Source organism: Struthio camelus, chromosome 19 (genome assembly GCF_040807025.1).
Source record: "Struthio camelus isolate bStrCam1 chromosome 19, bStrCam1.hap1, whole genome shotgun sequence".
NCBI lineage: Eukaryota > Metazoa > Chordata > Aves > Struthioniformes > Struthionidae > Struthio > Struthio camelus.
Window position 1 is genome coordinate 7,891,972 of NC_090960.1, and position 19,871 is coordinate 7,911,842.

Genomic DNA, 19,871 nt, shown 5'->3' on the forward strand with positions numbered 1-19,871 from the left:
TGGTGATCAAGAGCACAAGGATTAATCCCAGCTCTAAGTAGGGCTGCTCTTAATTTTATTACTGCCCAAAGCTTTTGCTACAATAAAATCCATGCTAAATACCCACTGGTTGATTAAAATACCATGATACACTATTTCTACACTTGGTTTTAATATTAGTCACAGGAATGATGCATTTAAATGAACTAAAATTGGAAAACTAAAATCTCTAGGCCCTAAAAATACAAGCAGAATGAAACTAAAAATTCCACGTTCTTCCAGTCTCTAATAATAACATCCCTGGGCAAATCTTAAATCTAGTCTCTGACACTTCACAATTGGAACAAATAATTTCTGGTCTACAATTAACCATTACAGTTGCTATTACAGTGGGGAGAACACACAGGAGTTTCAGCTGTCCTCCTTCCCTGCTCTTTCTTTCCTTTTAGCCAGCTTCCACGCTATGGAAAGCATGCTGACTGAGAGCACGAAAGATCAGATTAAATAACTGCATTAAAAAGTCTCTCCAGCACGAGATTCAGTCGAGTGCCTCTTCCTGAGCAATAGATCTCAAAGTCAGATTTATCACAGTGCAGGATGGCAGGCTAACTCTCACCCCAAGGACATCTGCTCCCAGTACGAGGTATATTTTTACTCCATTCATCTTAATGAGGAGCAGTGAACTGAGTCTCCAGGCTGAATAAAGCAAGTGCTGAGCTGCCTTGAAGAAGGTGCTCACTATTTTATTTCCTTTCAGATGTGTTTTCCTCCCACTTGCCTTCATAAAGGCAGACACATAAAATGGAAGTGAAATACCACTTCACTAATGGCCTGAGGTGTCAAAGTCTGCACTCTCACAAACGTCAGCATGCCAAAGCATGGTCGTGAAACCAAATAAGATATTTTTGTCTCAACAGCATCCTGCAGCGGTCAGTTCCTCAGGTTATTTACAGACCAGGAAGAGGCTGCGTTCTAGTCTCACCATGATCTGCTTGGCTAGTATCTGGTGATTTTAAACATCTAAACGGATTGACTTCTTCATCCTTTGTGGTTATATTGTTGAATCAGTAGCCTTTAGGTAGAACTAGAAGGTTGTGCTCTCTCCCTGGGCTGTCACTTTTACCTGTGAGAAACTGTTTTTAATTCTGGCCTTGTTTTAGCTGAGCAGAGGGATCAGTCAAGTATTCCTCACCAGTTCTCTAAGAGGTTACATCCACCTCTGCACCACCCTCCAGAGTTTAAAGGGGACCTTTTAGTTTTAGCTTTTTAGTTTAAAGGTCCCTTTCCTTTGGCTGTGCTCACCTACTGCTGGGGTTCTCACTTGCAGGACCTAGCAGCCCCCCCAGCAACCCACACACCCCAGAAGAGTTGAGAGTCTGTGTTGTCCTCTACGACTTCGAACCACCCTCTCACCAGCCAAAGAAAGAAGTCAAGCTCCACTGCTCCTAGATCATGCTCAGGCATGTCAGTTTTTTTTCAGGTTTTTATTCAGCGAAAACAAGCTGAGCTATCAGAGCATTTAGATTCCCTCCGTGTAACTGATGAATTCAGCTCTAAGGACAGCTTAAGTAGGAACACAGGGTACTGCTTGTCCAGAGACTGGCCGCATTAGGAATGAATTCAACGCTGGTGTTTGTAGGCTCTGCTGGGACAGTCAGGTATTTGGAGGTTAAAAAGGGTCATTCCTAACCAAGTCTGTGAATTAGTGGCTGTTTTGGAGGTCCAAATTTCAAGCAGTATTTTTGGCTGTTGCAACAGAGTGCAAAGTCGACAAGATCGCAAAGTAACCAGCGGAGAGAGATGAAAACAGTAAAGCGCAAAGCTGTCCTATTGGTATCTTCCACGCTCACACCTTGCAACAGTGTCCAACTCTTCCTCCCTGCAAACCAAGCCTGTGTCCACATGTATCCCTCAGGTCTCCAACACCACAGCCGGCAGCTTCAGTTCAGTATAGCTTTTCTCCTTCACGTGGTTTGTCTGTTCCAGGAGCCAGCGTCTCTCTTGGTCACTCACATCCAGCCTCAACGTCACCTCTTGGAAGACACTGTTCACAGCTACCTGTATTATACAGAAGATAATCAGCTCAGCCCCGGTCATAGGATAAGCACCGCTCATATTCTCTGGGTAGAGGACAGGCTGTTACCACACCTCCTCGAAATGAAGCTTTTTGAACATGCAGATACTGGCTTCATTCTCCTGGCCAATCTTTGCCTCAAATTTGGTGATCCCCAGGTTTGTCACTCCTGCAAAACAAGGCAGAAAGACAAACACTCTGCATATGCATTCCTGTTACCTGCTCTGTTGTCATATCTACAAAGGTAGAGAACTCCCATTTCTGGGGCAGATGTGTCCCTAATTACCCTATGTGTATCACTAGGAGTATGTACTTCTAGATCACTTCATGACTTTACTGCCATTCTCCTGCACTGGGCCATCCTTACCGTAGGACATCATCATCAGAGTTGCCTCCTTGCCAAATCCTCTGCCACGGTAGCTGGGCTCTGAAAGAGACAGCCACAGAAGTCAGCACCTAGCTATGTCACACAAATCTGCCATGCTGGATATTTTTCAGAAGAGACTGTAACCCAGACCAGCAAAGGATGCAGATCAAGACTGAACAGCACGGTAAAGCAAGGAGTATAAAAAGCCTGTACATAACAACACTGCCTGCAGTTGGCTTTAGCCAAGGTGACAAAGGCCCAAGCCAGTTAACAGGAATTTACCTGCAATCATAATTTCAATCTCGCCCAAAGTCGGATCCTCAAAGTCAGTGAGAAAGAGATTCACATCCCCCACCATGCAGTCCTCCTCTGCGTACGCCTGCCCCGACCACTGCTCCGTGTCCAGCACAATGAATGTGCACTCTGGGGAAAAGCAGAATTTTCAGGGTGTGCTAAGAATTATTCAGAAATTACAGAAGGATGAAATTAAAGGCATGTGATGGACAGAAGAAAAAGAGCTTGCAAATGTTAATAATGAGGAAGAGCTAACGATTCGGCCTCGCATGACAAGTTGCATGCTCCCACTTATAGAAATATGAGAAACAGTCTGAAACACCTGTTGGGAGGACAAAGGATTACACAGGCTAAAACTAGAAACAGTGTAGGTAAGGAGCATCAAAGCTTTCATCCTGTGATTGAGGTCTCCCTGCTTCAGCTCACTTTGCAGCAAGTTTGGGCAAAGAATTCTGTTTGGTGCACAAGAGATTGAGACTTAACTGACTCAGTTAGTCCACCTTACTGCTGCTTTCAGTGAGGCTTTTAATGCCAGCTAAGACAAACATTCCAGGCTGAGATCTTTGCCAGCCTCAGTATTCTGCAGCTCGCTATATTTCTCCTAGGCTTTTATGGGCAGTGATTCATTACCTGCAGTAGAGTCAGGGAACCAATTCAGTCAACACATCTCAACCAGGTAATTATGAAGTCGCTCAATTTCTCAGTGAAAAATATAACCCCTTTCCACCTTTTTAGGATGATCGGACTGGGGAGCGTCGACTGTGCAGCAGCAGCTCAGCAGATAATACTGTGGGAACTAAATCAGTTATCTTTGGAAAAGTGGATAAAAAGGACACCAACAGCCATGGGCATTCTCTATTTTCCTGAGCATATACCAGCTCTAAACATGCTCTGATCCATCTAGAAAGCTACTGTGGCCATATTCCCCTTGGTGAAGCAAAATGTCACCATTCCCCTGATTCCAAATATCGAAGACTAACAACCCCGAAGCTCCACAAAGCACAAGAACTTTTAAGATGGTAAGAGTAAGCCAATATGCTGTAGTACCAAAGTAGAGCCGGCTGCTAAACAGAAAGCTAGGCTGAAGTTTCACGGTGCTGGAGCTACTGCTGCAGGAGGTCTTACATCCCCTCTGGTTCGGCTAGTAGAGTCCACTCACCAGGCGCTCTCAGCCCACTGCAGTTTCCTAGCGGGACAGAAAGGGACCTGCTAGCCACTTCTACCCACTCTTAGAAAATGCTTAAGAGCCTCACTATCTGCATCCTCCCGCCAGCTGCGCTGCATCTCATACTCCTGCTCCAGGCTCAAAGGTTCAGATGCTGTCAGGCGCTGCAGCTCCTCCGATTTCATCCACTCATGGTATCTGACAACGAGAGCCAGAAACAGATCACAGGCCTCACTACTGCATCACAGCCTGATTTCCACAAAGTGCTCTAAAGATCGTGCACTATCATAAATCTGTTCTGGACACACCAGCCTGGCATTCATGGCCGCCTGTAAAGCCTCTCTTCCTTAGGTAACACAGGAATCAGCGTTCTCCTTGGCAATTTAGAAGCACAAAGTTTGTTTGTCTTGCAGCTTTGTCTGAGAAGTGCTGCTATGCGAGCTTGATGTTTTTAAGCGTACTGCTCCAGGGGCATTGAGCTTCAGCGCGTTTCATCCTGACTGAGATCGATACAGCATCTCCTGGCCACTGACAAATTGACTAATACAGGCATCTTTGTGCTGAGACCGCAGCTGCCCAGGCCAGCACTTTACAAACAGCCTGCATGCCTGCTTCTGCTTTATCAAACATCCATTTGGCTTTACACAGTGAAGTTTTGCTATTCCATAATCATTAGGGAAAGATAACAGTGAGCATCAGGACAGCTGGCTGGCTGCTCACTCACTAGCAGTTATTCCCCTTCCATTGAATACACAGTGGCACAGATGACGTTTTCTTTGTCAGCAGACCTGGCAAAGGGCACAGCTCTGCCAGGGACGGCTGCTACAGAGCAAGGATGGCAAAACTTATTGTCTTTCTACTAGTGCTTTTTCCACTGTGCTGTTCCCACGGGGAAGGAGTCCCTGCAGCTGTCAAGCCAGCACCCTTTCTGAACACCACACACTCTTAAAAAAAGAGAAGTGAAATCAGACAGTGCAAACAGTAGCAGGGGAGACATGAGCCACGCACCGGGGCACGTGTGCAGAAGTGTATGGCACCAGAGTCACCCTCTTTCCTTGCAGGACTGTGTTCTGGTTGATCTTCATGGCATCCGCAACACAGGAGGGACCTGACACATCACTCTGTGTCTCCAGTGAGGCCAAGGGGATGGGGCAGCATGACCCTGAGCCCTGTAGAAGGCAACGATGGCAACTCTCACTGCGCGGACAGACCCCAGCTCATACCACCCCCCCCACATAGTGGCTTTCCTGCGCCCTATCCGCTTTCCCCCATGAGGTGGGGGTGTATTGGTGCCGAGAGCCCCCAGAGATCCAGCCGATGGCCTGGGGTCTGACCTGCCAGGGGCCTGGGCACTTCGTGACGTGAGTGGTGGTGGAGGTACCCAGCTCTGACACTGCATAGGCCCCAATCCCGGGGGGGGCCGGGGCCGGGGCCTGAGGGGAGATCCTGCACCTGAGGGGAGAGCTTGGGCCGGAGGGGAGATCCTGGGTCTGAGGGGACATCCTGGGCCTGGGGGGAGCCAGGGGCTGAGGGGAGATGCTGGGCCTGAGGGCAGCCCCTGGGCCCAAGGGGAGATGCTGGGCCCAGGCCCGAGGGGAGATGCTGGGCCTGAGGGCAGCTCCTGGGCCCAGGACCGAGGGGTGATCCTGGGTCTGAGGCCCAGGCCCAAGGGGAGATGCTGGGCCTGAGGGGAGATGCTGGGTCTGAGAGGAGATGCTGGGCCTGAGGGGAGCCAGAGCCCAGGCCTGAGGGGTGATGCTGGGCCTGAGGGCAGCCCCTGGGCCCGAGGGGAGATGCTGGGCCCAGGCCCGAGGGGTGATCCTGGGCCTAGGCCCAGGCCCGAGCAGAGATGCTGGGCCTGAGAGGAGATGCTGGGCCTGAGGGGAGCCAGAGCCCAGGCCCAAGGGGAGATGCTGGGCCTGAGGGGAGATGCTGGGCCTGAGGGGTGATCCTGGGCCTGAGGGGAGATGCCGGCCCCGAGAGCAGCCCCTGGGCCCGAGGGGCGCCAGCACCAGTGGGCCGGGCCGGGGCGCTGGTCCCAGCGGGGGCGGGGGGAGGGGTCGGTTCCCTGCGCGCGCTCGCGGAGGGGGGAGCGGGGGCGCGCGCGGCTCTACCTGCAGCGGCCAGGTCTGCCCCGCCCGCCGCCCTCCCGCGCATGCGCCGCCCCTCCCCCCACCCCCGAAGAGCGTCACGGGAGGGGCGGGTGCTACGCGTCATCACCTCGCTCCCTGCCCTCGCCCGCCTTCCCCGCCGCCCACGTGACTCTGGGGCCCAATGGGAGAGCGGGCGGGGCTTTAACCCCGCCCCTTCCCGCCGCGAGGCGGGTTGCGTCACGTGTACGGAAGGGTGCCGCGGGCGGTGCGCGCGCTGGGAGGAGGGGGCGGGGCTGCCGGCCCGCGCGGGGTGGGGCCGCGCACGAGCCGCCGCCGCTGAGGTACCGGGTGGGGGGGGGAGGGGGCGCCTGTGTGGGGTAAGGTCTGAGGGCGGCTCGTAAGGTCTGAGGGCGGCGTGGGGAGGGTCTGCGGGGAGGGGGGCTGCGGGGTGTCTTGGGGAGGGTCCCCGGGGGGGTACGATGTGGGGCGGTCTGAGGAGGGTCTGTGGGGAGGCTGTGCAATGTCTTGGGGAGGGTCCCTGGGGGGGCGATGTGGGGCGGTCTGGGGAGGGTCTGTGGGAAGGCTGTGCAATGTCTTGGGGAGGGCCCCTGTGAGGAGGGGCGATGTAGGGCTGTGTGGGGAGGGTCTGTGGGTGGGGGGGGCAGTGGGGTGTCTTGGGGAGGGTCCCTGTGGGGCGGTCTGGGTAAGATCTGTGGGGAAGGGGGGCTGTGAGGTGTCTTGGGGGAGCAATGTGGGGTGGTCTGGGGAGGGTCTGTGGGGAGGCTGTGCAATGCCTTGGGGAGGGTCCCTGTGAAGGGGGGCGATGTGGGGTGGTCTGGGGAGAGACTGTGGGGTGGCTTTAGCAGGGTTCCTGTGGGGCAATATATGGGGTGGCCGGGAGAGGGTTTGTGGAGGGGGATGTGGGGTGGCTCAGAAAGAGTCCCTATGGCATGTGGGGTGGCCTGGGGAGGCAGCTGTAGCTGGAGTGAGGAGGGTCTAGCTGGGAAGGATGCCCACTGGGCTGTAGAGGGGGCCTGTGGGGCTCGGGGAGCATGCAGAGGGGGATCTGTGGGGTTGGAGAAGTTGGCTGTGGGTTAGTAGCAGTGTTGAAGTGCTGATATGGCTGGGCACCAGGTAGCTGGGAGGTGGTTTCTCTCCACAGGGCTATGGCGGCAGAGCTGTGGGGCCCTGGGAGGCTCGATGCACCCCCCTTGGGGGTGGGTAGGGCCCCTCCTGGGATGGGGTGTCCCCCTGGGGAGAGGGGATGAGGGGCTGCTGTCTGCAGAAGAATGGCTCAGTTAGGGCAAGATCTGCCCCTCCTTGTCATAAGTGGCAAAGTTTGCCCGGCTGAGGCTCTGTTGTGGATTGTGGCTTTTATCACTTGTGTGTGTTCCAGGCTGGTCACTGCAAAACACAGCACTGGCTCTTTTCTTTGCAGTTTCTTATCTCGGCCTCTCTGATAGATTGACTTCTCCCTGTCCTCCCCCAGTCCATTACTTGAAGTAGTGTGAATGTCCTGGGAATCTTTGCCTTGTCTCTCTCTCTCTCTCTAGTGATTGCTAAGTAACTCAAATGTTGCTGGTGCTATACATGGGCAGAATTTGCCCTATGCTAGCACGCTTCCTCGTAGCCCTGTCCCTGAGGTGTCCATTAGTGCGTAGCAGGCTTACCTCTTGTTCTTGATTCTTGGCTTTGGTGACTTGAGCCTAGATCAAGTGAAAGAGAGTTTCCTCTACTGTTCTGAGGGCCAATCTAGTTATGACCACAGAGGACTGTACTTGCTAATTGATTTCTGTAGTTTTGTGTGTGAGGAAGTGAAAAGTGTACAACCAGCTTGTTTTTTGAGCAGCATTCTTAACGCGTGAAGTCTGTGCTGATGAATTGTCTCAATTGTTATAACTAACGAGGAGCAAAGCTTTGTACTATAGAAGTATAAAGAGTTTGATAAAGCTTTTAAATAATTCAACTACAACCACTTATTTATTGAGTTATAAATATTTCAGAACATTGGGGTACCTCCTCCCCCCCGCCCCCCCCCCCAGTAGTTTCTTCCAGATGATGTGAATTTCCCTGAATGCTTCTACTATAGAAGCCTTGGTGTGTGTAACGAAATGTCTTGTTTTCCAAGGTTCGGTACTTTCACTTGTCTGCTCTTTTCCGTATTGCGATAATGAGGAGAGATTGTGGGCTGTCTTTTACTACTTTGATCTGCAGGAGGCACGTGCTCTTTAGGAGTACTACCTTTGTGAGAAGCAGAAGTATGAAATCATCCTCAAGGCAGGCATTCTTCCTCTTGAGGTTTTAGTGTCTGCGATAGTCCCTGTGGCTATTTTGGGAAGATGAATTTAGGTCACTGTGTGCTGTAGAAGGACACTGCTTTCTGATTACTTTGTTGAGTAGTTTAACAGGCGCAGAGAACTTTTCACAGTTGATTGAACCAAGTGTTGCATATGCATGGAGTATATCTGTGTGTTGTCTTAAGTGCAATGTCTTACTGAAATCCTCTTTTGTTCAAATGTCAGAGAACCAGTGTGCAGCAGTTGACTCATGAGTTCCTACTCTTTCTGAAAAAGATGATGAAACTTTATGATGTTTCCTTAGGTTAAAGGCAGCGGAGGCTGAAAACTCCGTGCTTGTTCTGCTCTGAGCCTCCCCACCGTCTTCAACATGGCCGGTGGCATTACTGATACTGGAGAGCTTTACTCTCCTTATGTAAGTATTGCTGTTTTGGCCCATGGCTGCTGTTTGAGTTTTTGCTTAGTAGTCTCTTCAAAATCCTCCTCTCTCAGTATTACTTGTGTTTTCATTTCCTACTTCCCCATGAACATAACTTCAGTATTTCAAGAGATAATGGAGGATAGAGGTCAAAGGGTGGTAAAATAGCTTAGTTTCTTTCCTGTAGTATCTTGTCCTGAAAAAGTCCCAAGAACCTATGAAATAAAGATTTCCTGTCTCTGAGACACTTACAAAATTTAGCTTGATTTGCTGCAATTACAGTCAGAAACATGACTAAAAATGGGATATCTTACTGCAGGGTCTCAGAGATGGCATGTCTTCATGGCATAAGCTGCTTATAATGCTTAGTACTTGTATTTTTTTACATCATGGATCCCTTTACATATTGTAAGGGGACAGTGCCTGCTTAAGGTATGGTTCTAAATGCGTTAAGAATAGCTTCAAATCCTGTTTCAGCTCTTATTCTCGCTTTGTATATATTCTTTAGTGTTTTCATCAGCCCAAATTATCACGTGAGGCTAGGAAAAGCCGGGGGAATTGTGACATGGAAACAATCCCACTTTACTTTTTCTGCAGAACTAATTAGTAGTTTACAACATTATTGGAAATACTGGTGATCAGAGCCGCAGGTGTTCACACAGCGTCAGTTCTTAAAAACAGTATGGCCACTTGCTCTGCAAACGTTTTTTTCTGAAGTGAATTCACAAATCACTCAAGATAGAAGCAGTGCTGAAATCCAAGTGTTGGCTTTCAAATGCTTTAAAACTTTCATCTCCATGCTAGTGACTGAATTTAGAAGAACTGGATATTAGGCTGCAAAAATAGACTACAAGTGAAAAAGGAGAGAGAACAGGACAGTAACTGGGACATCTGGACCCTAAAGGATTAGTGTCACCTGCTCTTATGTTGTTATGTTGGTATTGCAGAAGTCTCCTAGAGTCTCACCAAAAAGGCTGTAGCACTCTCTCCTTTTTCCCTGAAGATGTCTAGCCAGCTTGAATACCCAGGTATTGTTCTCATCTCTGTGTCTACTTGACCAAAGTCAAGGAAAACCACCTGAGTTTTTATTCAAGTGTCCCTCACAGAAGAGCGAGTGATGGCCCTGGGCGCTTGGAGCATAAGATGTGCTTGGGAAATGACAGCTCTGCCAGCTGAATGAAGAGAACTTTCCTGTGAGCTGTAATGGCTGATTGTGGCCCTTCTAGAGACCAGTCAAAAGCTGAATTTATTATGCTAATGTCAGTGAACGTAAGGCAGGAGTGCTCGCGGGATCTCTGAGGAAAAATTCTCCTGATATTAATCAGGAGATTCCAGGGTGTTCCACACCCAGGAAAGTGTACTTGGGTAGAGTTCTTTACCAGCTCTCCTCTGGAGAGACTCTGACTTATATTTAAAAAAAACTTTGGGGGCAGTTTTTCATCTTGAATTTAGCTAAATTTCCAATGTTGGGGTCGTGGACAGTCCTGTCCAGGTGCACAATTACCTTTTGTCCTGGTCAGAAAAAAGCTTGTTGCTAAAGAGGATGAAATCCTTCTCCTTCCGTAAGTGATATCCCTTTTTCAGAGTGTGCTCAGCTGCTTCCTGGTAAAATGGCAAACAGGCATTGAGTTACAATTCTGTTTGGATATTTCCTGCTTGACTAAGGGTAAAGAAAAAGAGATTTTAGTAGGAACTTTAGTATGCGGTCATAACTACTTAGGTTGAGGTCAGAAAATAAGGAGACCCAGGCCCATATAATAGGCCCTTCTGGTAGAAGGTATTGGATTTGAAAACAACACAAAATGCCCATGTGCTTTCTAACTTTAAAAGTATCTTTTGGAGGTAAACTTGTCTTTACACGTAATAGTGTCTCCTCACATATTCTGTGGGCTTTCTCCTCTTGCTGGGTGATGACTGGAACTCATAGAGCATATGTGTAGTTTTGGGGGAAGTATGAGTAATTCCACTGGGACATAGCTAATCCTCCTGGGTGCTGACGCTTTCTTCTTTTGAGCTTTCAAGCAAAGATCACGAGTGAGAGAAGTCTGTACCCCAAGCAACCCACTTTAAACTGCCATCTAGTCACCAGCGTGAGTTGTGTGATTTTGTGGCTACCCCCCTCAGTCAGAAACACTGTTTCTGCTTTGCCCAACCAATCTTCAAAGATAGTGAATCCTAATTAAAATTCAAGCGGGAAGTGCTGTTTCGCCTGGCTGCCACCCATTTTCTAGACTCGACAGCGCTGTGCGTAAATGTTAAATTCACCATGGCAGCTGATGGAGGTGCTCCTTTTCTTTATTCAAGTAGGTGAGGCCGCCTTCTTTGGGGTGATCTCCTCTAACTCCATGGTGATGGTACTGACTGTCTGGAGTAGTTGGAGGTCACATTTATGCAACTCTTAAGTTTCCAAAGGTGTGTTGAATGAAGGATTTCATAGAACTGAGCATACCTGCACTTCCTGTTCCGAGACCCCTGGAGTGACAGATATGTGACCAAATGCGACTTCATTAAATAATCCATATAAGCTTTGAAAAGAAGTAGAAAAATGGAGAGGGAATACCAGTTTCCCCAGAAATATGTTGAAACTCACTTCAATCTCTTTGGTTATCAACCCCTTCCTTCTGTATTTGTTTCTAGCCTAGACTTGCTCCTTCTCTGCTAGCTCTCAAAGATTGTTCTCTCCCTTTAAATTAGTATGCCTGTGAGGTGTCTTGGATGATCTCTGGGACAGCTGCAAGCTCTGATATTGGATTATGTGGATGATTGCAGGTTGGTCTGGTTTATATGTTCAACCTCATCGTTGGGACAGGAGCCCTAACCATGCCGAAGGCCTTTGCAACAGCAGGGTGGCTCGTCAGCCTTGTTCTCCTAATGTTTCTGGGCTTTATGAGGTATGTATCTTTAGCAGACTGGGGGTTTCAGTTAGGTGGAGCTGTAAGAACAGTGCTAAAGTGCTGCTTTTCTGAGTGATTCTGCCCTTCTGCTGCTTGAGCATTGAGATCTCTACAGTCGTCTTGCCTGTGGATCTTATTTGGAGGGTTGCATCTTCGTGGAAGTCTGGCTGACATCTAGGATATGGTGCTATGTCCCTCCTGACTGAAAGGAAAGACTTTCTGTCTAGTCCAGAGTCTTCTGGGACCTTTCTTCCAGCTTCCTTTTTTTGAAGCTGTCCTCACCACAGATGCATCCCATGCCTGCCTCTGTCACTGACAGATTTCCCAAACACTGGCTGGGTCATAAGTGACACAGGTTCATTTCTCTGCCTTGTGATTTGCAGATGTGAAGCAGGCTGATTGTGTTAGTTTTCTCTTGGCTTCTGGCAATATTCTGGACAGCAGCAAGAGTGTCAAGAAAAATTACTATGTAGCTGGGCCCGTCTTATTCTCGCCTTTGTTGCTTGAGACCTTGAAGTTAGTTTCATGATTTCCATGGTGGTTCACTGTGTGTTTCTGTCCGGATGCCTCCCTGCTGGAGCAGCAGGTGGAGCTGAAGGCTGTTGATAGAGCAGTGATGTTTAAATAGCTGGAGATTCTGCAGTTATTAATAGCAGTGCCATCTTCACGATGAGTTGTGAATCCCTGCTTGATTTTGAAAAATCCCCTCCTGTCTTTGGAAGAACGGAATGTAAAAGTTCCTTTTTTGTGGGTAACCAGCTCTGTCAGTTTGAATGTGCCTTTGACTTGGAGGCAGTGCTTTTCTGATGTTAGATGCGGCTATATAAAGATAGCCGACTCTCAGTACTGAATGTATTGATGCTTGCAGGTTCCATGCCTCGAAGCTCTATGTCTTAGAGGCTTGATAAAATGTGAATTGTGGGAGTGCCAGTAGCTGGGAGATTTGGAAGCAGTTCCTTTTAGATGCATTATTTTTAAAGTGTGAAGTCAGTGCATGAAACTCAGTACCTTCTGATGTGATTTTGCTTGGTTTCATCTGGTACAGTCACAGTATGTGGGTTTGCAGGCTTATGCTCTTCTGACCTCAAAGGATTGCCTGCTGGTGCTAAGTGCTTTGGGAGCTGTGTTTGCCTGTTGCTGTTGTTCCCATACTCATGCTTGTGACTCCCTCGAGCGCTCTAGGGATGCGCTAGGGATTCTTCTCTTCAGCATGAGAAGAATCTGTGCAGAAATTACTACTTGGGACTCAGGACGGGGCTGCTCTCTTTTATCTTGGCAAAACTAATTTCTCATTTGAACTTGATAAATGAGTCCAGTTCCTGAAGCAGTAAGAAACTACTTTAAAGCCTTAAATAAGATTGATTTGAGGTTTTTGTTATAGGACTGTTTAATTGAGATAGTGACAGTTCATGCGTAGAAGCATCGGTATCTCCAGCCGTCTCCCTGGACAGGTTTTCCCATGATCCCCCAGCAAAGCATATCTGCTTGCACTTGCGATCTGTTCATCGGTCTTATTGCTGCTTTACTTTTAATGCCCTTCATAAGATTCTTCCAGGAACAGTAGTACTTGTGCTATGGGCCCCTAAAGGACAAGCTTCACAACAGTACTGTATTAGTCCCATGGCCTAGAAAGGGGACAGGAAGCTTGCTGCTTAACAAAGGGGGAAATCCTCTTGCCTTCGCCAACCCTCTGAACCACTAGCAGCATGCCTTCCAGATAGTTAAGGTATTTTCTTATATCTAAAGGTATGTTATATTTTACTGCATGTTGTATTTTGTACCCTGCTTGAGCACCTTAATCTCAAGGACAGTGGGGAGCAGCAAACTGGGTTAAAAAACTATGCCAAAAAGGCAGTGGTGGGGAAAAAGTTGGTGAAAGGTTTTTGTAGAAGCTTCTGCTCCTAAAAACAAATGAGAATAATTCCCTTTATCTCTTCAGCTACAGTTCTTTACTATTATTAATATCAGTTGAATTTCTCCCTCTAGCTATATGACTACCACCTTTGTGGTAGAAGCCATGGCCGCCGCAAACGCCCAGTTGCGATGGAAGAGAATGGAAAAACGCAAGGTTTGTGCAGGATTTAATTTTCCATCTCCTATCGTTCTTTTGTCCTGTAGGGCTGTCCTCAGATTCCTCTGCAGGCTTTGCCTTGCCTCATTAGTAACTCTAATAAAGGAATAAATTTCTACTGTACTTAACTTTGCCATATAAAATATGGCTGTTAGTTCCCCATGGGGTTGCTCGTTAAAGTCAGGAATTTCTGCTCCTGCTTTGAAAAATCTCCTGTGCTGCTCACATTTCTTACTGATTGTGCTCTCTCTGCCCTGAAGTGCCGCTCATTGTATCGGCTGCCACCTCTCCACATTCATTGGTGCCATTTGAAGTTTGCCGAGGTCTATAAATCCTTACTGATCTCAGGTCATTTAACTAGGACAAGCTGGAACGTCCTTGCTGTCACTCGGGCTGTATCCCAGGGAATGGACATTCTTGGAGTATGTCCTTGCTGTGAAACTAACTTCTGGTTTATTAGATCCTGGGTTTAATGGCTTTTTTGGATCAATGTGAGGCGTAATTGTTTGTACTGATTTAGATCCCTGTCTGCAGGTGAGTGGGTTGGAGTTATGAGATAAGCATGTCTGATCTGGCCAGCTGTAATAATGAATGCATTTAGTGGGTTTTTTGTTTGTTTTCTTTAACCACTGCTGCAGTCCTGCAGATCTACCAGATCTCTCCAGACTTGCTGTTTCTAACTTCCTAGTGCCACTTGTCACTGCACCAACTGGACACTATTCCTGTGTATATGACCTGCTAGGACAATAGAGTCTATTCTGTCACTCGCTTTAGCCTGCTTTGCTAGTGCCCTTTTCTGCCGTTAGCGTGTCCCAAGCCCAGGCACAAGGGCTTCCTGGTATCACCTGTGCTCACTAGCCCATCCTGCCCTGCCCTGTTTGGGACCTTCCTTTGAGGTGCTGGAAGTGAGGCAGTGACACTGGTGGTGCCACAACCTGTGCTGTGGGTAGCAGAAGACTCAGCTGTGTTCTTTCTTTCCTCTTCTACCAGGAAGATGATGAGGATGAGGATTCTTCCTCTGGAGTATCCGACAGTGATGTTCTCCTCCAAGATGGCTATGAGCGAGCAGAGACACGACCTATCCTTTCAGTTCGTAAGTACCCAGTTCATGCTCTCATTGGATCGGAGACCTCTTCTCTGCAGGCAGCATCCCAGTGGGCCCCAGTGAGTAGAGGAGGACTCTTCTGTCCATTTAATTCCTTAAAATAAGGTTCATTGAGAATTCTCTTTACCTTCTTCTGTCTTATAAAAATCTTTTCCTTCTAGACCACTAAGATGAGAATATCTGATTTTGGAAACGTTTTAAACTAACTTCAGGGTTGTTTGACAGATACTACTCCACACCTGCAGAGTCATATACTGTCTTTAAAGCTGTTGCTAGGGCTTCTTGGGTCTCTTCAGATAGTCTGGCTTCTGGGTTTATTGGAGTAACAGGTTGAAACACTTATTTTCAACTTGCAGAGAGACGTGGCTCACCCAATATCTTTGAAATCACTGAGAGGGTGGAAATGGGTCAGATGGCTTCCATGTTCTTCAATAAAGGTAAGTGCTTTGTGTTTTCAAAAGTCCCGCTGCACGTTGTATGTATAATCGTTCCTTAAATCTGAGTGCTTCTCAGTGTCATTTTGCATCCTGAGTTTATGTGACGTTCCACCCAAGTGTCATTCCTTCTCTGAGACTATATTCGTTCCCCCGTGTAGCATTTGTGCAAAGTAGAGTATTTTGTACTTGGATCGGCCAGAACCTGCATAAGAGAGGCTGCAGTAGCAGAAATAACAATTGCAGGACGTAGGCCCAGTCTCTTGAGACAGATAAGTCACTGCCTCTTCTGACTGCTCTCAATATAACTCTGGGCTGCATATACCCTCTGTGATCTTCACTGTCTAAAGCAGTAGAGCCAAACTACAGAGTTCACTAGTCCCACTTTGCTGATAGCATTTGAGTATGAGACATTCAGGCTTCCCTGAATGAACCCCACAAGTTTTGGTCTGAAGGAGAGAGGCCACTGGAGAGAACTTCTGAGAACTGTGTTTGCCTGGGGAGTTCACCTAGAAGAAGGGCTGCTTGGACACTGAACTGCTGAATCAGAAAGGGTCCCTGGTGTGCACTTGAACAGACAGATGTCTGATCTGTGCTTTTGAATGCCTTTTGTTGCATATCAGGGAACAAGCTTGTAATTATCCTCAGGAAAATCATCAGACATCATGGTTGTACAGTTCTGAACTCGTCAGGCCCCATTTCTTGTGGAAAGTGATATTTTCTTCTGTTCCCTAGCTGCCCTATAAACACACAATAGGCTGGTCTTTTCCACTACATTACACCAGCTTTATGCCAGTGTAAGACTGTTACCTTCAAAGGACAGCTGGGCTTGAGGAATAAGAACTCTTTCAGCTATGTTATTGTTGTTTTAAAAGTTCAGATGAAAAAGCTTTTTTTGCTCTTCTTCTGGGTCTTTGTAAATTTAAATCACTTAGGACTGTCAAAATATTACACCTTGGACTTCACTGCCACTTTTCTGGTTGAAGAGGAAGAGAGGTGACTTGAATATGTATTAGGGACCCAGAATTTTCTTCTTCCTGGTCTTGCCTGTACCGCTGAGTTGCTCTGACTTTGGGCAAGTTTTCTTGCTTGTCTGCTTCACCATTTTAAAAAAAAAAAAAAAAAAAGTGCAAGCACTTTACTGTCTTAGTAGTGTACAAGGGAGTAATATTTGGGAAGTGCTTGGAGAGTGAGCGCTATGTAACACTGCTTAGCAGTATTGCTGAGGATTCAGCTGTGGATAATGACAGGTCTGTTCAGCTGCAGGTGGGCTGGGGGGGATCCATGTGGTAGAGTGTTCCCACAAGCAAGTTTCAGAAGGCCACTCTTTGCGTGGATTTCATAGAGGGAGATGATAAGGAGCCCTCAAGCAAGCCAGGGGCTGGGAATGTTGCCTTCTAGAAGGCCCCTCTGCCTTAATGCTAGTGGCTTCTCAGCCAGTAGAGGGTGCTGGAAGTTCATGTCCTCCTCTCCTGTGAGGCACTCATGCACTTTTCCTAGCAGAGTGATATAAAATTGCTTAGTATTCTAAATCTTAATCTCCCTTCTTAATGTTGGTTTAGCCAGAGTTATCTGATTTCTATGTCAGGGATCCTCTTCTGGACTTACACAGCCCAATGCAAAGGGATAAGACCCTCTACAGGAAGTCAGATGGAACAGCTGCCAGACCATAGCATGAAACTCTTGGTGATTTCTAGCTAAAATGAAAGTTACATGTAGCTAAGGGTTTGGGGTTACTCATTTGCTGTTTTCTCCTCCTCTGCGCTCAGAAATGAAACTCCATCCCTGTAGTGTGGCAGAGTCTCAGTTCAGAGATGCCCTCTGGTGTGCTGAGCAGTTGCAGAGAGAGACAAGTGACGTTTACCTCCCTCTGCCCATCCTTTGTGAAGTGCTTTCTTCTGACAGTGGCACAGAAAAGTCTTGACTGAGGGCAGTTGCTCGGTCAGCTACAGTGAGAAACTGGGCCGTACTTGAAGTCCTGACTCCAAGCACCAAGCTCTGCAGTTTCAGAGCTAGCAAATGTCTGGGTTGTCTTTTGCTTGCAGTATACAAAGTGAGGCTGAAGAGATGAGATGTCCAAGTGCTTTACAGCCTTCAGAAGGCTTTGCAACAGACCTCAAAACCTCTGTTTTCCAGTGAATTCTCTGCTCGTTTCCCTTGATGGATTTTAACAATCTAATAGGAGTTGAATCTGCAATTCTGAGAGTTAAGCTGTGGATAAATCTCTTACCTCAGACTGTCTGCTTTCTTAAAGGGAGCTGACTTAACTTTTTAGCCTGTGAAGGGCCTGCGGTGTGCTCTTCCAAAAGATCCAGCTCTAAAGACTGTCTTTTTTTTTTTCTCTCCCCCCCCCCCCCCCCCCCCAAACTTGCAATGTTGGATGCTTTCTTCTGGAATCCAGCAATCATTTATTGTAATAATGGATTCTGGGCGCGTCTATTGTGCTGTGTCCTCACAGGAAGTCATTGATTTTCCTGTTTTGTGTCCAGTAATGAAAATATTGATCGGGGAGGGTCAGTAGCAGTTTGTAAAAGAACTGACACTAAAGTTTCCTGCCTTTAGAGAGGAAGGGTTTCAGAGAGGACTATCACCTGGATTTCCCACAGGCAGAAGTCAGCACTAGAACAAGGGTAGAGTGTGTGCCCAGAAGCAAAGCCCCAGTGGGTACCCAGAGGTGCTCATGTTCTGACATGTGGAAGAAATGCTAAAGCAAAATTCTGTTCTAGTAAAGTGCCCAACATGGGAAAGCCTTCAACTTTTTTTTTTTTTTTAGCAAAGGCAGGATGACTGTTGGCACAGGGAGGAGTGGTTTATCTTGAATTCTTGGCTTGTCACATAAACCTTATTTTGTGTGTGGACCAACTGAGGCCTGAAGCCAGTAGCAGGTCCCCAAAATAGAATCTGTATCTGAGTCTGGCTAGTCCCATGCTTAGTGAATCTCACGTTTCTGTCCTATGTCAGATACTTGTTATAATTGTCAACTTCCTTTAATAGGAAATTGGAGAAAACTGGTAGGTAGTTTGCTGCCATCTTCAGAATGATGCAGAGACTCCTAACTGTGTAGCCCTCTTAAACCTTTCGCAGAGGAAGAAAACAAGGGAGGAATAAATAAAATGGGCTGACTATTTCTAGAGGGGCTAGAGATCTCAATATGTTCTAATTTAGACAAACCAGGAACATTTCTAGTATATTGACTTACTGTATTGCTTTATAGAAGTAGGGAAGTTGTATTGCTGTCTTCCAAATACAGGCCCTTTTAGAAATGCTTTTTAAGTATGTTCAGCGTCTTGAGTAATTTATTTAAATGAAGGAGAATAACTATTAATGTTTCCTGACATCCAGAGATTCACGGGCAGAAAATGGCAAAACCCATGGTAAAGTTCAGGAGCTATCAGGCATTGTAGAAATATTAATCCCTATTCCAGCAATAATGTCATCCTTGTTTGATAGTTGTCATGTGGGAGGCTTGGAGAAGTGAACTGATTTGCCCAAGCTGCACTAAGATTTTTAGCATCAGTCAGTGCAATTTGAAAGTATGGTCAGGTTCCCTGAGCAATTTTCCTTTAATATTAACTTCTTAAATGAAACAATTCTGAGATTTTTTTTTTTCTCTTCATGGCTCACCCGTCTCTGAACTAAAGTATGTTCCAATTTGTCTTGCCTTGGTGAGATTTATACTCTAACTCACTTGTAAGAAAAGAAGCCCAGTGTTTCATGAAGCATCTTTTTATACCTGCTGATTTCAGCCCTTCACATCCATGTCTTGTTGTGTCCCAGTAAGACTGTTTTGTCTACCCAATTAAGTATAAGACATTTTTAATCTCTCAGCTGAAAGCAGAGCAAGCTTTTTCCCAAAACAAAACCAGAAAAATCTACAACGTAGGGCAGGAAAGACTGTGTTCCCTGTCTGTGGCACTGGTATGTTAGAGAGCAGCAGAAAGCAGTTTTTAAAACTTTGCAGGTTTGAAACTTGACTTAGCATGCTGATGTTCAAGGCTCTCCCAGAGCAGCTTCACTTCAGCCCTATGAAACTTGAGCTCTGTGGGGCCAAATCTCTAATGTGAAGGTCCTGCAGTTTTGCAAGCACAGAGTTTAGAGTCAGCCCAGTACTAAGATGCCTTTATCTCTTCATTTCACTGCTCCTGAAGCTGTGTTGCAGCCAGGTCTGTCAGCATCTTCTAGATGTTTGCCTGGGGCTGTTCCAAGTTGACAGCTTCATCTGGTGGATGGCTTGCGAGAGACCTGTTGACCTTGGCCAGTTGGTAGAGGATGGGCTGAAACTAGAGGGCCTAGTGTCAAGACCAGATATTTTAAAAGGCAGAGTTTAACTCTGAGACACCTCATGTCCTATCAGTTCCTCTGCTGTAACTAAGTTCCCTGAGCTGCTGATGTGACCCTTGTGTGGAGGTTGCTGCAGACAGAAGTGAACTAAAGAGGCAAACAGTGATTTTTATTTTTTAAGATCTTGGAAAAGTTCTGTGTGAATTGTTGATGCAAAGTGCAAAGTTCAAGAATCTGTGTGTACTCTGCCCTCTCTGTACAATGTTCCCTTTTCCTGCAGTGGGTGTCAACCTCTTCTATTTCTGCATAATTATCTACCTCTATGGGGACCTGGCAATCTACGCAGCGGCTGTACCGGTCTCTCTCATGCAAGTGACCTGGTAAGTGTGCTTACTGCTA

At 47.1% G+C, this 19,871-nt stretch overlaps 2 protein-coding genes across 9 annotated transcripts in view; one reads left to right on the forward strand and one right to left on the reverse strand.

Moving 5' to 3' along the window:
* Nucleotides 1-1,444: 1,444 nt before the first annotated feature.
* On the reverse strand, nucleotides 1,445-6,115 carry NAT9 (N-acetyltransferase 9). Its single transcript, XM_068914219.1, has 7 exons — nucleotides 5,994-6,115; nucleotides 4,888-5,048; nucleotides 3,968-4,077; nucleotides 2,703-2,843; nucleotides 2,421-2,480; nucleotides 2,128-2,222; nucleotides 1,445-2,037 (listed from the first exon to the last, which is right to left on the reverse strand). Exons 2-7 carry the CDS (start codon nucleotides 4,962-4,964, stop codon nucleotides 1,891-1,893), a joined length of 630 nt encoding a protein of 209 aa, XP_068770320.1. The 5' UTR covers nucleotides 4,965-5,048; nucleotides 5,994-6,115; the 3' UTR covers nucleotides 1,445-1,890.
* A 68-nt stretch (nucleotides 6,116-6,183) lies between these two features.
* The window catches only part of TMEM104 (transmembrane protein 104), a 46,880-nt gene continuing 33,192 nt past the window's right edge, over nucleotides 6,184-19,871 (forward strand). For 2 of the 8 annotated variants that reach the window (XM_068914220.1, XM_068914224.1), the window contains exons 1-7: nucleotides 6,228-6,313; nucleotides 8,574-8,684; nucleotides 11,457-11,578; nucleotides 13,568-13,649; nucleotides 14,643-14,745; nucleotides 15,114-15,194; nucleotides 19,753-19,852. In XM_068914220.1, the coding sequence (XP_068770321.1) occupies nucleotides 8,640-8,684; nucleotides 11,457-11,578; nucleotides 13,568-13,649; nucleotides 14,643-14,745; nucleotides 15,114-15,194; nucleotides 19,753-19,852 (533 nt within the window). In that variant the 5' untranslated portion in view covers nucleotides 6,228-6,313; nucleotides 8,574-8,639. The other 6 variants (XM_068914221.1, XM_068914226.1, XM_068914223.1 and 3 more) reach the window with 5 other exon arrangements.

Coding starts and splice junctions, on each gene's coding strand:
- NAT9 (XM_068914219.1), bottom strand. CDS start 4,964: ATGAAGATCAACCAGAACACAGTCCTGCAAGGAAAGAGGGTGACTCTG. Junction 4,078..4,887: donor ACTTCTGCACACGTGCCCCG/GTGCGTGGCTCA, acceptor TCTCGTTGTCAG/ATACCATGAGTGGATGAAAT. Junction 2,481..2,702: donor GATTGAAATTATGATTGCAG/GTAAATTCCTGT, acceptor TGTCTCTTTCAG/AGCCCAGCTACCGTGGCAGA.